Here is a 15,674-nt window from a genome sequence, read left to right as displayed (position 1 = left end):
AGAGGGATTCTTCAGGAGCACACTGGTCTGAAAATCCAGGTCTGGTCAAAGGACCGGAGCTTCCAAATGCTGGTTCCTTGAGGTAGCTCTTCAGGTAGTATTTCATGGCATCCCCTGAGAGCACAGTCTCTTGGGTGGATGGGATAATAATATAATGATAATTTTATTTTATGAAATAACTAATTGCTTCATAGACTTACATTTTTAACGGTGGCTTTAAAAAAATGAATCAAGCTTATGTGTAGTAAAGTAGTGTTTTAAAATGAAAAGTTAAGAAGGGAAATAACTGGTGGACAGAGATATCTGTATCTGAGGAGGAAAAACTCAAAACGAGTGATAGGAACTCTTAATAAAAAATGAACAGTCTGACAAAAGCTAATGATTTGTGGACAATTATATATATATATTCTTTTTCAAAACAATGTTTTGTTTTGAAGCAGTTAGCAGAGGTCAGCCCATCAGATGCGATGAGAGAGACCTGATTTGGACGGCCCATCACACAGTTCAAATACCTAACTACTGTAGTGGGGTACTGACAACAAAATGTAGAGACAAGTATTTTTGAGCAATGTTAGACTGGAATGTGTTTGCACAAAATCTTTAGCTAGCAGTCTGAAGTGGTAAACGAGTTAACAGACTGCGTTTGTCTAATTCCTGTTGAGGGAAAAAAAAAAAAAAAAGCTCAGTACGCTAAATAAATCTAAATAAATGGTTAGTTATAGATTGCTTGTCAGCTCTCTTGATTTGATGGAGGAATTGCAAAAATGATTTTAACATCTCAGCAGCATGTAGGTTTTCAGCTGTTGCTGGTGGCTTACGTAAAAGGCAGAGAAGAACCTGGATGGGGGATAAGGTATGGGGGTAAGGTATTGTATCCTCTCCTGAAAATGTTTGTGGGAAATGACAGGTAGTTTTGACTGGAAAAAACTACTGACCTTTAAAAGAACAGGAAAACCTTAGACTGCTTCTCAGCAGGGGCAGTTATAGGATCCCAGGTGGGCTAACGAGTGAAACCGAGATTTTCACGTAGGGCAGCTGTTGCTCTTGAAAGAAGCCGCTCCGAGAAGTGATGCTGTGAGGTTTTCAGCAGGCCAGGTCCCTTTTTGTAGTTGCGTTGTTTCAGAGGCCGAAGGGCCGTGAAGCGTTAAAAACATAGCTCCTGCGAGCCAAGTTGGACGTGGTTCAGGGCTGCGATCTGGTCTCACACGCGTCTCCTCCTGGAGGGCTTGAAACGCTGCCCGCAGCCGGGAGCTTTGGAGCACAACCGTTCCCCCTTTCCTGTTAGAAAGCGTACAGGCTTTCTCCGTGTAAGGGCGGCTACTTGGGCACAAAACACGCAGGTAAATACATCTAGAATATAAAGAGGAGCAAGCGGAAAGTCAGCCAGGGCCAGCTGCAGCTCCAGGTGCAGCTCTGCTAAGTCGGGAAGCGGGCTCCGAAAGCTTCCTCCTCTGCTTCCCAGGAGGTAGGTGCTGGGTTTCTGTCCCTCGCCTCCGCGTTCTGCTGCACCAGGTCCTCCCCTGGGCAGCCTCTCTCGTCCTGCCCACCCCGTCACGCTTGCGTTTATTGCCTTCTAGGAGCAGCTTCTGCTTTGCAGAAACCCCGTCCAGGCGGCCGCGCTTCCTGCCGTGCTCACCCAGCTCTTGGGATCGCCTGGTCCAGCATGGGTAAGAGACCCCCCGGGATCTGCAGGGGGGCCTGCTGCTTTTCTCTGCAGTTCTGCACCGCGTGGAGTTTGTGAGTGTGTTTGTTAGTGGGGTGGGCCGGTAAGGAGAGGCACAGCACGGGCGTGCGTTTCCTCTATTAAAGGGTTTGCTTCTTTAAGCTACTGAAAGCTCCCGTGGTTTTAAATAAATAGCTGTAACGCTATCAGCGGCTGCTCTTTATGCTGTCACTAAATGTGTGTCCTAGTACCTCAGCATTTAGAAACTGAAATAAGTATTTGGATTTACTGCCGTAGTTGAATGTGGATGTGAGTGCCCCTTTCAGGAAGGTGGGAAACTGAGGACCCGAACTTCCCTTTCTGGCTGTATAACTTTTACTTTTATTTCTGGATGCCGGGAAATGAAGAGGACTGAAGTAGAAAAGTTAATTTGCATGTGAATATATTATTATATAACTTACAAAGTGGACACTGTTACCTTGTGATTGCACAAAAAAAAAGTTGTAGAACTTAGAAAAACACTCATAACTGCACAGAAAAAAACAATGCTTCTGGCTCAGCAAAAGAAACTGGTTGGGGTTATCTGCCTGTGGTGAATGCTTATCTTTTCATGCTTTTGTAAGTACTAATAGCACAAAGTAAACTGTGTTTGTTTTACTTTAGTTCCTAAAAACTGCAAGTTTCAATTTGCAACCCGTGATAATGACGGTTTTGTCTAAATGGCGGTGGCAGTCTGTACGAAGTAACCAGGCCGCGTGTAAAGAGCAAGCTGAATGCTGCACTGTGAAGCTTAAAGTAGCCTGATGGGGATTAATCGGTTACAAGGTTTGGAAAAGCATGCACTTGGCAGTGTATAAGATGAAGTCTTAGACTGCTCTTCAAAAATTTAACAGATCATTAAAGTCTCCTTGCATAATTTCTTACTTGGAAAAAGATTCGGATTCTAGAAAGAATGTGCTTCTTTTGCCCCTGTTGTTCTGTAAGGCCTGTTTCTTGGCACGCATATAGTATAGCTGATAAACTCGTTTCTTTTTTTGCCACTTGGGTGTTTATTTCAGCAGTGTAACGTGGCACAGCCATACCATGAACCAGATTTGCCTACCTTTGTTTTTTAATGTCAGCATTTAATCAATGCACACACTGAGGTTGAGTGAAGTTTCTGTTTCCTCAGGCTCTGTGAAAAGCGCAGTTTGGCCTAGATTTATTCTACCTAACTTTAAGCTCTCAACAGAGGTGCCTAATCTATTGCCATGTTTCTCCAAAACTCCCTCTCACACGTAGGCACCTTTACAGTTTGTCTTAAGTGGGCTGAAGAACTCTGCTGCCATAAAATAATATGAACAAAAAGGCAAAGTCTTTGATGCTCCCTTCCTTTATTTCAAGCTGTTAAACCCAAACCGTGAAAGAAAGTACTTCCTTCTTGTGTAAATAGTTGCCCAACTTACTATGAAACTGCGCTTTATCGGGTAGGATATTTTTTACAGCACTGTTACTTCTTGTTGTAAATCTATAAACATCATTATACAAGACTACTAGTAACTCCAGGTTAATCCGAGTGTAGTGCACCTGTGCCGTGGCTTCCTCAGAGGCTTTGCATGTCACTTAGGAACTTCAACACGCTGATTACAGAAGTATAAACAGATTTGCCTTTTAGTTCTTTGAAGTGTAGCAAAATATCCCCAATCCTTGTGGTTAATTAGCACAGAGTTCTCCGGAGTGGCTTATGGATTCGTGGTGGTGGTCCGTGAAGGATCCCAGTTTTGTTGGGTTTACTGGTCCACTTGGTCTCCAGTGAGACGAACAGGACAGGTAGAAAGACATGAAAAAATACAGAGCAAAAGGAAACTAGATTGGATTCCTCAGTTCTCTTCGCTCTCCAGAAGTGAAATTGCTGTAAACAACAGTAAAAAAAAGAACAATGACATTTTTATCAGCTCTTGGTGCATATACACAGAAAGCTGCACAGGAATAAGGAGAAACTGGACTCGTATTTCCATTTGTGGGAAAGAAAGGAAAATTGTACAATGAAGCAATTAAAGTTAAATGAGTATGTTCTTCCTATTAAATTAACGTGAGCAATTGGTGGTAGAGAAATGTTGTTGTATTAGGAAGATGAGGAAGGTGGGCTTTGTGAATGAGGAGCTATGCGTAAGAGAATTTGTCTGCAAAGGTGTAAGATACAGGGGAAAAAAAAGTGTTTTTGTCATAGCTGGCGCCTGCAAACCGCATGTATGTGATAACAACGTCCCACTTCCTGGTGTTCAAAACACTTGGCCAGCTGCCAGATTGATGGGGGCTCCGGAATGTAATGATTTATATTAATTTGTTTAACCGTGGATATTAACACAGCACTGTAAATAGCATGTTGCTACAAGATGGTACAAATCAGTCTCATGACAAAAACCTTATTTTGTACTCACAAATGAGCTTGGCATCGTATAACAGAAAGGCTTGCATCATCCTCAGATATCCTGAGGCAGTTAGATACAATGGTTTCAAATAAAAGAGTGTTTCAACAAGATCAGAGGGAAAGGAGAGACAAACGAATGTAAGAGTAGATGTTCCTCATCTTGCTGTATGTTTTCTCTGGAAAACAATTTTGCACAAATCTTTTTCTCAAAGTAATCTGCAGAACGCTGCATTTGCAATGCTAATTAAACTGTGGTCTAATGCATGCTGAGTTCCTGCTAATTTAGGTGATTGAGAAAATTGGAATGAAGTTTAAATTATGGCTTTTTGTAAAACTTAGACATAAGTGGAACAAAGCAAACTTTCTATTTTGTGTTTTCAGATAAAAATGTTTCACAAAGAATGTGAAATTAAACCTAAAGTACTAAATAGCTCTTTTTGAGAAGATCTTGTTTTGAAAATTATGAGCCTCCAAATGCAATGAGGGGATTGCTTGAAGCATTTTGCCTCTAAAGAAAGGCTCCGTAATTAAATGGGCAATGGAGCTGTCACTACCTCTGGATCTGGAATCTTAGGCCTGCAGCATTCAGGACAGGAAAAAAAAAAAGCTATAAACTTCTGTATTTAAATGTGGCGGTATCAGTATGGCAAACAATTAGCTGGTTGGCTTATTTTTATCACTGACAATTCAGGGCTCCCGGTGGGGTCTCAGGAGAGCAGAGGGGGAGTAACCTGAGAATACTTCAGGGTAATATTTTCTTAATTCTAGCCAACAGTTTATTGATACAGTCCTCAGCATATATGTTCTGGTGACTGTGTTCGAATAGAAATCGCTGTGTATGAGGCTGTTCTAATATTATTTTTACTTAGATGTTGATATGGATCCAAGCTTGTACAAAGGGAAATAAGGAAGTTAGAAATAAGCTGAAACAGTTAGGAAATGTTACACGTAAGCAGCGAGCAGCGCTTCATGCTTCTTGAGGATCAAGCTCTTAATTCTGAGTGACCCTAAAATAGGAGTCCTGTCTTTTTGGCAGTGAATGCATCTCTTTACAGATGGAGAATCTGTGACAACTGCTGCAGTCCCATTCCCCGTTGAAGTTTTGAGGGTTTATCATTGTTTTTGACTGTCAGAAAAGAGGAGCAGTGCTTCTCAGTCTTCCGCGCTCAGCTTCTATAAAATGTTGTCTTCTTCCCTCCTGATACAGAGCCCAGCTTTCCACCAGACTCAGTCCTTTTGTCTGCTTTTGTGGGGTTCTCTGGAGGACATTTCGATTCTCTCTCTAGCTTCCTAAAGTTATGGTTTCCCCACTAAGCTGTCTTCCTTCTGCTGATTCATGCCGTAGATGCCGTGCTAGAAATGGTAAATATGGAATTGCCGGTTCAAGGAACAGAGGTGAATAGAGAAAATGTGTAATGGTTCGTAATTCCCCTTTCTCTTCTCCTTTCTGGTCACCTGCGGTATCACCTCTTACCCAGGTTGAAAATCCTTAAAAATCACCACTTCTTCAGCATTTATTTGCAGAGGAAGACTGGAGGCCTTCCAATAATAATAAAATGGGTTGTTCAGACTGGGCAATCTGGCTACTTACTCATCTGGCAGTGATTCAGCAGCTATCTCTAAAACATTTAACACAATTTTCTTTAAATCCATAGACCGGTGTCATATATGAATGTGGTTTAAAGTAGTGAGGTTGAACTCTTTGAAATGAAGGCCGAAATTTGCCATTATTTTTGAGCGTGGAGTGTCATATTCAGTATATTTTCAGAAACTCAAGTAACCTCACCACTGACTGGAGTCAGTGAGACTGACAGGTGTTTGGTAATGTAAAAATCAATCTGAGATTCATCAGTCTTTGAATGCAAAGCCAATATTATTTTATAGATGAATTTTAAAATAATTTAGAGACTTAAACTTCTTCCTTGTTTTCCTCTAATCAGCAAAATGTGGAGCATGTGGTCCAGGATATGCGACTCCTCTGGATGCCATGAAAGGCAAGTAGTGTAACATCTTTTCTTAAATCCAGGCCATCAGTAAAGAAATTGATTTCAAATTCAGTGAAGATTAGTTAGATGCCTTCCAGAGTGGCTAATTAGCAAGGCCAAGTAGACTTCAAGTATCAGAAGAGATTTGATTTCATTTTGGACACAGCTGCACGAAGCGTGCGAGCTCTGTTACCGTGAGTTCACTGAATCATAGTGCTAAAACAAAGCAGATCAGGGTTTAGATAAGCGTACAGATATAGGATATAGGATGCTAACATGCAGCAAACTGTTCCATTTTCTATGCTGCAAAATAGAGGTTATTCATAAGAAAATGAGGTGCAAGTTACCGTAATTTAGCCTACAAAAAATGTTTCTTCTGTATTTTTGGGTGGAGAGCTTTATAGATTGCACTCATGCTCTCTCGTAAAAGCAAGTGACTTTTCTATGAGAGAAGAAAAGGAAAACTGGAGAAGGGACTGTGTGACGTAGTTTAATGGCAAGCTTCTCATCCACTCACAGCTGTACTAAAGTCATATTCTGCGCTTCCCAGCAGCGTTGGTTTAAATTCTGAACCTTACCAAAGCCCTTGAGGCATTTTGCTGTAGCTTTTAACAGTGTCAGATCTTCACCTCGAGTCTTTTGATATATTCTAAAAGCTTCAACTTCATAGATTTTAATAAGTAGTCTTCTGGCGTAGGTAGACCAAAATCTGGGTCCTGCAGCTGGGAATCATCCCTTGTGTAACTGGGGATAGGAGAGGCTTGACATGGCCTTGAAGGTGGAAAGGTGTCTCCAACACTGTCCTTTTTCAGGTAAATAATTACATTCCCAGAGCCCCTGAGTAGGGCAAGGGAGTGCAATGGTCCCACAGCAGAACTATAACTCTCTCCTGTCGATTTCTGGATGCTGAAGCTATATACTACTTGGTGTTTACCTCCATAAAATGGAAATACTGAGGTCTGGCTTCCTAGTTACGAGTGAGGAAGAATCACAGTTCATAGACTTGGAGATTTCAAAAAAAAAGAGTATTTCAATATCAACCTCAGTTTTTTACGAAGTGGTTTGTTCTAACACATTAAACAAAACTTCTACCTTGACAGGTCCCCGTGAGGAGATCTTGTACCTGCCATGCATCTACAGAAACACTGGGATAGAGAAGCCTGACTACCTGGCCACTGTGGATGTTGACCCCAGATCTCCCCACTACTGTCAGGTACCCATATGCAGAACGGCTCTAGTGCTCCGTTTTCTAGGGTGATGAATATTTGGGTTTGCATTCACTGCTTCTAGTCTTACTTCTTAGTTCTTACACGATTTGTGACCCTTCCAGTCATGAACTTTCCTTCTCTGCTCTACAACTGACTTCATGTTTTGTTTCTCTCTTTTCATAATTTTCAAATAGGTATTTGTGTTGAGAATCAATCAAATCCTCTGCTGTTTTTCTTAATAGATCAGTCAAAAAAGCATTTACCTTGTTAGTCTCGTGCCACGTTCAGAGCATTTTTGTGCTAAGTGTTCTAACGGTCCTCTTTGTAGCACTGTTGCTGATTTATACTGAGCGTAAGCATTAAACTCTAGAAGGTCTTATTTCCTTGGGGTGTGCCAGTAGCGTGGACAGAGTTTATAGTGTAGGATCCCTGATACCCTGGGAGACTGTACACATTAGGCAATAGAAATCTAATCCATTTACTTTGTGAATGGAAAGCTGTAGGTAGCCATCTACCAACACTACCAGATCCCAATTATTGTTAAGACTGATTAGTTTGTTGCTGCAAACAGTATGCTCTAAACTGTATTTAAACATTCAGTGCTCGTATGACTTAAATTACCAAAGATATTTTGGACTCTGATCTCCGTATCTTGAAGGAGCAGTGAATCTAGTTTGACAATGTAGATTTTCATAATTTGTTCTCTTTTTTATAACTACTGCTTAGGTTTTTATTGTAGAGGAGTGGAGGAAAAAAATATCCTGAACGTTTGACAAAACTTAGCTGTTATCTTCAACTTTTCTTAGTTATGCAGGGGAAAGGTAAAAATCAGAAGCAAGAGTGCAAATTGACAAGTCAGTTTACAACAGTCAGCCCCAGCTGTAATCAGGTAAATCCTGTAAAATCTAGAACTTGCAGCACATAAACAATTGATGATTTTTTTTATTCTTTTTTTTCCATATTATTATTCCACATCTCCTTAATTAGCTGGAACCTTTAAAAGATTTGGATGAATTTAATAGCGTACAACATTTAACAAATGCTATGCAATTGTGGTGTCCAACTTTCTTCTCCCACTTTACCGTTTCAGCTCTGCATATCTCACACTGAATCTGCTTCCTGAATAACAAATAGCAGTTTTCTTCTGCTCTTTATTAATTTATGCTTTGACATAAAGACCCATTTCTTTGCCTGGGGGAAAAACTATCCTAGACTGAATCTTAAGTATGTCTCTGACTTTGTAGGTCATCCATCGCCTGCCCATGCCCAATCTTAAAGACGAGCTCCATCATTCAGGGTGGAATGCCTGTAGCAGCTGCTTTGGGGATGCTACAAAGAGAAGAAATCGTCTCATTCTACCAAGTCTGATCTCGTCTCGCATTTATGTGGTGGATGTGGGAACGGACTCGAAGGCTCCTAGAATCCATAAGGTATACTTAGGTTATTTCAAAATATCTTTTTTCTTTTTTTTTAACCAAGAGATGGTAATTTTATGGATTCCAACTTAAAATTAGAATAGTGTAGTCGGAACAGATTTAGACGCTTTTGCCAAATATTAGGAACTTGTGGGAGTTCTGAAACTCTTACAGTTTATTGATAAATTACACACAAAAATCTTACAAGTACAAGTCTATACAATGTCAAACACTCAGAAGTTAGAAAGTTTCAGAATTCAGCCTGCCTCTGCAATACAAATTTCAGTCAATGTGTTTGCACGCTGTAATATCATTTCTGACTAGCAGATCACAAGGCAAATTCATATCTGACACAGTCAACACATTCAACTGAGCATATGTTTTTCAGGGATCCTAATCAGTTCAAATTTGATTGGATTTTTACTGAGCAAAACCAGATCTTCTCCATAAAGGACACCTCCTTGATTTATAATCGTTGTTCCTAAACTTACAATATGTAGATTTTTAAAAAGAAAAATCTAATAAATTATTTAATATGGAGACAATAACATTTTATATCTCTTGTTCTTTGAAACAAATCATTTAGTTTATTTTATTTTTTTTAAAAAAAGCTTCCACTTCAATAGAATTAATTTGGCTTAGGTTTGGTTTAGATATGGACTTTTTACTTCGTACACACCTGTTTAGGTTCCCTTCCCAGACAGTGGAAAAATACACATTGCTGGAGTCAGATTTGTCTAACCTAGCTTAGACAACTGCATTAGGATAAAGGAATTATGTCCTGAAAGTGTCTATATCTCTTTATTGATTATACAATAAGCACAGAGGACTAGCTTTGATGTAAATATGTCAGAGTCGATACTTGTGTCCGGGCTTCAGCTGGGATAGAGTTAATTTGGGTGAATCCTACACCAATGGGTAAAAGTTCAGTACAAAGTGCCTGAGACAAATTTAGTGTACTGATCAAACATGGCTTTTGAAGACAGGTCATAATGAGTAATGAAGGAAAATTTTAATTGATCCTGCAAATGCTCTCATTCATAATCTTACAATTTTGAGATCTTTAGAACATTGCCAGACTTTTAACTGTTAGTACAGTGGAATAAAACATCCCAAAGGTCTTTTCCTATACAGTGGATTTTGTTTCAAACTGTGTCTCTGGCAAGTCTCAAAGATTTTTTTTCCTCTGAACTCCAAATGAGAGCTGACGTCTGAAAATTGTACGGTGGTGTTTCTGCCACTAATACTAATTAAAACAAATTCAGATGCAAGTGTCCCAGTGATGCATGAATTAGACTGTTGCTGTTTATGTTTTTGAAAAGAACAAATATGTCTATAATGTCATGGATGGTAGTGTATTATTGGGTAGAGTAGAAAGCAGGAGGTGGCAAGTACTCAAAAAGCAAAGTAGTAAAAGAAACTGCTGCCCTGAGGCACCATTCCCACTCTTTGAAACTTCTGCTCTTACTGGTAAAATTGGTGTTCTGTAATCTTAGCGAAGGTCTGACTATACGTATACTCATTTCAGATTGTGGAGCCAGTGGAGCTGTTCTGGAAGGGTAATGTGGCTAATCCTCACACCTCTCACTGTCTGGGCAGTGGTGACATCTTAATCAGCTGTTTGGGAGATCCTTCTGGCAATGGAAAAGGTATTAATCCCCTTTGTTATTTTATGGAATGGAATCACAATATTTTCGTTAAGCATAAGGTCACATTTACAGAGTGCTTAGCAAATAGATATTTAAGTATTGATATATTATTTATCTTTTTTTAACACTTTGAATCTGTGTGAGTATCTTGAGACAGTCTTCTTCCATTTTGTATCAGGTGGCTTTATTTTGCTCGATGGAGAGACCTTTGAAGTGAAAGGAAACTGGGAGAAAGGGGAGAAGGTCCCACCCCTTGGTTATGACTTCTGGTATCAGCCACGGCATAATGTCCTGATGAGCACTGAGTGGGGAACCCCAAAAGTCTTGGCAGATGGGTTTAACCCAGCTGATGTAGAGAAAGGTGAGGGATCATGTGTTTAAACTCTCAAAAGTAAAAGTGGTCGTTCATTAAAGTTAAAATAATCTCTTATGTGCTTATTTTTGTCTGACCTGATCCCGTAGGGCATTACGGCCGTCATATTAACGTGTGGGACTGGAACTCTCATACTTACATTCAGAAAATTGACTTAGGGAAGGACTCCATACCTTTGGAAATCCGATTCCTCCACAATCCGGATGCTGCAGAAGGGTTCGTTGGATGTGCTCTGAGTAGTACAGTACATCGGTTTTACAAGACAGAGGTAAGGAATGGAAGAAGCCGTGGCAAACCTAGCTGCTTCAGAAATCCACCAACCGCTTAGGAAATAGTAGAATCTGATTGAAAAGAGAGAAAGCTCCTAATTCCAGTCCAATTCTAGCCAAGCAAAACCATCGTGTCAGAGAGAAAACCGTCTAGTGATGGCGAGGATAAAAGCAATACCATGGATTTCATGAAGTTACCACCATACAGGTCCTTCATGGCTGAGCAGTTGCAGTTGGCAGACTTTCTGAGCATCTCTGCAGCTGATGTGTGACTTGTCACCAGTGATAGCCTGCGCTGCCCACTGCTCAGCCACTATTTGGGAGCATAGGGAAGACCTGAAGTTAGAGCCAGGAGGGTAATTAATGGTGTCGTGAACAGGGGAGCAGAACTATTGTCATTTTGGAGGGCAAGCTGGAGGAGATAGGATGACAGTCTATAGGACATTAGCAGTCTGCTGCTGTTGGAGCAGTCTGAGATGTTGTTTCATCGTATAATCGCTAACACAGCTCCTTCTCAGTGGTGGTATACCTACCATCCTCACCCCTTGGTAACGCTTCATTGCAGTGTGTGTATTACCTCCGTACAGGACCCGTTAAATAAATAGTACGGTTTGCTTTTCCTCCGTCACGCAAGCTTCTTGGCTAACATCAAGGCACTAATAATAATGCTGTATTTTCTCCTGTGCCTTTTGCAGAAAGGAAACTGGGCAGCAGAGAAAGTGATTGAAGTACCCAGCAAGAAGGTGCAAGGATGGCTTCTCCCTGACATGCCTGGTTAGTATGGACATGTTTGGAGAAGAAACGGGGTTCCCTTCCGCAGTTTAACTTTTTGGGAAATCTTTAAGTGTCAAACACTTTCCTTGTAAAATACTAATTTTCTGCTTGGATTCTTTATATAACACTTCCCATGTAACCAATTTAGCTTTGTTTATGAGCCACCAAGTGGGAGATCTTGTCAGGCCTCTGCTCTCACATTGCTCAATGATTGAGGTTAGTTTCTATAGAAAAATACTTTGAGTTTGGGTCTTGTATGTGAACTCACAGTAGTTCCACAGCGGAACTATAGAACGGTCCTGGAAATGGTGGTAGGGTCTAAACCTCCATTTGAGTAAGCAGAGTTTCCAAGGATGACTGTGTTTGTTCAGCCCATTTCTTAACATATTTTTCTTAGGCTAATATGATTGGAATTTTGAAAGATCATAGGCTTGTGGCTTTGTTTGTTGCTGGTCTTGTCCATTTTGTGACTGCTACTGCATGTTTTCTTGAAGGTCTTATTACTGATATCCTCATCTCGCTGGATGACAGGTTCCTGTATTTCAGCAACTGGCTGCATGGAGACATCCGTCAGTATGATATCTCCAACACTCGCAAACCCAAGCTCGTGGGTCAGGTAAGCCAGCATCAGAAAAGCTGCCACGTACAAGGGCAGTACAGTCTTATTTCCTCCTTTTTAAAAAGGAGGAAATGGCAATTTACCCTTGCTTGAGAATTATCACTATATTGCTTTCATGTTCCTTTGATATCCAGCACCTGTTCTCACACCCTCCCTTGGTTACAGGTGTTTCTGGGAGGCAGTATCATAAAAGGTGGACCTGTAACTGTAGTGGAAGACAAGGAGCTGCAGTGTCAGCCAGAGCCATTTGTGATCAAAGTAGGTTTTCCTAATATGCATGTTGTAATTTGTCAGTGCTCTGCTAATTATAATCTGTTTTGAAATATCCCTACGCTGCAGTCAAAGGTACAACATATAAAGCAATATCTGAGCAAGTTTATGTCTTGGCTTACAGCCTGGGTTGCAGGTATCACATTTCAGCATGGACTGGAGCTAGTAAATCCTGGTAAGTGTTCTGGGTCCCTGATGGGATTGTACAAGTTGTTTGACTGTACCGAAGCCTGTGTAATTACATCTTCCCTGCTGTTGTTAGCTAGCTAATTTAAAGCTAATTCAATGCGTGTACATCACACTGCCATCATTCCCTTTGATAATCATTCAACAACTGAAAGAGTAAACCAGGTCATGTAGTATTCCTCAGCATCCCTTGTGTGTGTGTATAAGTTTTCAGATAAGGAGTTTTATAAAACTAGTCAGTGCGATAGAAAAATGAAAGAACGTTAACTGTCTCTGGACATGATTAGTGTGCATTAATATTATCAGTGCCAAGGCAGCTATGTATGCAAAGTGTTACGGGATGTGCAAGATCTGAATATACACATGACTAAGATCTGTTGTCTACTGAAGATGGTTTGAGGAAGTTCCACGTACTCCTTTTATTCATAGTGCAGTTTGTAACCTAGCTGCTGTATAGATGTGTTCTTATTTGCAACTGCGTTATGCCACCCATCTCTCGCTTGATTTTTGATGCTTCCATCCAAGCACAGCATCGTGATCCCTTCAGTCCCTACTTTCTTACATTACTAGTTCTGTGAAGTAAGCAAGACCCATCTGAGTTGGCTTTGAGGCTACCTGTTAATAAGAAATAAGGTTCCCAATAAAAACTGTTCTCCTTCCAAAACAGGAAGATTTGTTACTCCTGTGCCAAGGATTTCAGAATGCTGGATGGTCCTCTAAGTAGCAGGCCTGTCACGTTGTTTTGCTTCTCCTTGCTGTTGCATTTCTTGTGCTCAACCTCTGTGGCAGCTTGTCTTGAGTGCCTTGTTCTCTATTATAATTTTAGGGGAAGAGAGTGCCAGGTGGACCTCAGATGATTCAGCTTAGTTTGGATGGGAAGAGATTGTATGTCACCAGCTCTCTCTACAGTGGGTGGGACAAGCAGTTCTACCCAGATCTTGTCAAGTAAGTACACTTTGGTGAAACTGATGACTGTACAAGCCCATGTTCAAGATTTTACTACTATTACTTAAATAATAGTGTGCATATACCAGCTGGTCTACACAGCAAAGTTCCCAGGCAAGGAGACTGAATACAGTGACTTTTTATACACAGATCTCCCATCTGGATGTTTCACTCACAAACAAGAATCCATCCCCCTCCTTAACAGACACACAAAACTCTGGGTCTGTATGCACTAGTAAATAAGAATAGGAAGAAAACAGTAAACATGGCCTAGCCTTCTGTATTACTTCCAAACTGCCTTTAAGCACATCAGCATGACTATATTTTTTGGAAATCAAGGGTGGAAAAGATGATCTTCCAGGTGTCCACAGGAGGGCATAGTGCAGCTTGCCTTTTCCTTGTTAATTAACAACCATTCACTCATTCACTGCTATGAATGAACTATTTCACTCATTAATTGCTAATACGAGGTTGCAGATTTCACTGAGGCAGTGTGACTCACTTTTTAGACCTGCTAAGGCCTAGTTTGAATCTGGAATTTAATTTCCTTTCTATATTAAACAAAGACAAATCCTGCCCAGCAAATATGAGTCCTTTTCCCAAAGTCTGTTTTCTTGTCCCCTTTTCAGAGAAGGCTCTGTTATGCTGCAGATTGATGTGGATACTGAAAGAGGTGGACTGAAAGTGAACGAAAACTTCCTAGTGGATTTTGGGAAGGAACCTGATGGGCCTGTTCTCGCTCATGAGATTCGTTATCCTGGGGGAGACAGTACCTCGGATATCTGGATTTAATTGTTGCATGGAGCTGGTGTTTTTTTCATGTTTGTTTTGTTTGTTTCTCCCTCTCTCTCCTCCCTACCCCCACTTCTGATTTTATACAGGTGAATCAGTTCAGCCAGGACTTTGTCCGCTGTCTAAATTTAGAATTCCATTAGGGTGAGCCACAGAAGCTCCATTTTCTTCTCATTCTCTGAGGCAGCCAGGTGAATCTTTCTGAAACATGATATACATCTCATTTATTTCTCTAATCTTTGCCTTAAGTCCTGTGTAATCACTATTGACTGTAGGTTTTGAGGCCAAGCGCATCGATCTTTTAAGGATTGTTTGCCAGGTGGTGGTGGAGAAGCTGTTAAGAAGTGTACATTTCATGGGCTTGTCCCAGAGCACAAGTGTCCTTTCCCCGCAAAGCTTAATTTACTCATAAATTGATCAGTGCTATACAGTAGACACAATATAAAAATCATGCATATCTAATCTGAAGCCATGTGTTTCCAGAGCTGGGTTATATTTTAACATCTGTATATGTGATATTATAAAAAATCAGCAATAAAATTGTTCTTTGACTCAGACGGAGCTTCATTTTTTTTTCTCTTTAGCATTTCATCTTTTTCTGTTTCAGAGAACATAAAATGTAACATCATTTCAGAAAGTAGCAATGACATTTGTCTAGAAATTCTTTGGTGAGGAATTTATTTATGCTGAAGTCACCTTTGTTCCCATTATTGCAAGCAGAGCTTCTCTTCCGTTCTGTACAACTGGAGAAAAAGAGATACTCAGATGTTCATCCAATACTATTGTAGAAGATTTACCCACTGGCTAAAACCCATCCTTACTCACGTGCACATAAAACTCTGGGTCTGCTTACACTATTTGATGTTGTTTGTTGAAATCATCATCTCTTGGGAAGCAGGTAAGAATGTGAAGAAAAGAGCGAGTGTGACCTAGGTTCCTGGAACTCGTGGTACTTCCAAACTGCCTCCGAGTATCAGCATGACTTCGTTTGCTGGGAGTTTAAGTAATCTTCTAGATGGCCACAGGAGGGCATAGTGCAGTTTACCTATTCCTTGTTAACAATATTTTCTGTTCTTCTCTCATTTATTGTTAATTTAAGGTCACAGATTCGTTTAT

The 15,674-nt window shown here is 40.5% G+C and overlaps 1 protein-coding gene across 4 annotated transcripts; it reads left to right on the top strand.

Annotated features, from left to right (window-relative positions):
• Positions 1-1,167: 1,167 nt before the first annotated feature.
• Positions 1,168-15,115, top strand: LOC106049835 (methanethiol oxidase-like). Of its 4 annotated transcripts, XM_013202261.3 has the most exons (13): positions 1,168-1,465; positions 1,578-1,667; positions 6,014-6,067; positions 7,159-7,271; positions 8,511-8,696; positions 10,210-10,330; positions 10,509-10,691; positions 10,793-10,971; positions 11,668-11,746; positions 12,241-12,362; positions 12,531-12,623; positions 13,648-13,766; positions 14,396-15,115. In XM_013202261.3, exons 2-13 carry the CDS (start codon positions 1,664-1,666, stop codon positions 14,556-14,558), a joined length of 1,416 nt encoding a protein of 471 aa, XP_013057715.3. In that variant the 5' UTR covers positions 1,168-1,465; positions 1,578-1,663; the 3' UTR covers positions 14,559-15,115. The 4 variants fall into 4 exon arrangements, with proteins under 4 accessions (XP_013057715.3, XP_013057714.3, XP_047910574.2 ...); XM_013202260.3 differs by lacking the exons at positions 1,168-1,465; positions 1,578-1,667 and adding an exon at positions 2,245-2,281; XM_048054617.2 differs by lacking the exons at positions 1,168-1,465; positions 1,578-1,667 and adding an exon at positions 2,452-2,488.
• The last annotated feature ends 559 nt before the right edge of the window (positions 15,116-15,674 follow it).

The sequence above is a fragment of the Anser cygnoides genome, chromosome 33 (genome assembly GCF_040182565.1).
Source record: "Anser cygnoides isolate HZ-2024a breed goose chromosome 33, Taihu_goose_T2T_genome, whole genome shotgun sequence".
In the NCBI taxonomy this organism is placed as follows: Eukaryota; Metazoa; Chordata; class Aves; order Anseriformes; family Anatidae; genus Anser; species Anser cygnoides.
This window is presented reverse-complemented; position numbering and strand designations above follow the sequence as displayed.

Bases quoted from the DNA above. Each gene is read 5' to 3' on its own strand.
- LOC106049835 (XM_013202260.3), top strand. From the start codon at position 2,260: ATGCTTATCTTTTCATGCTTTT. The intron at 6,068-7,158 runs GCAAGTAGTGTA...CTACCTTGACAG, and splicing joins TCCTCTGGATGCCATGAAAG to GTCCCCGTGAGGAGATCTTG. The intron at 11,747-12,240 runs GTTAGTATGGAC...GTTTTCTTGAAG, and splicing joins GCTTCTCCCTGACATGCCTG to GTCTTATTACTGATATCCTC.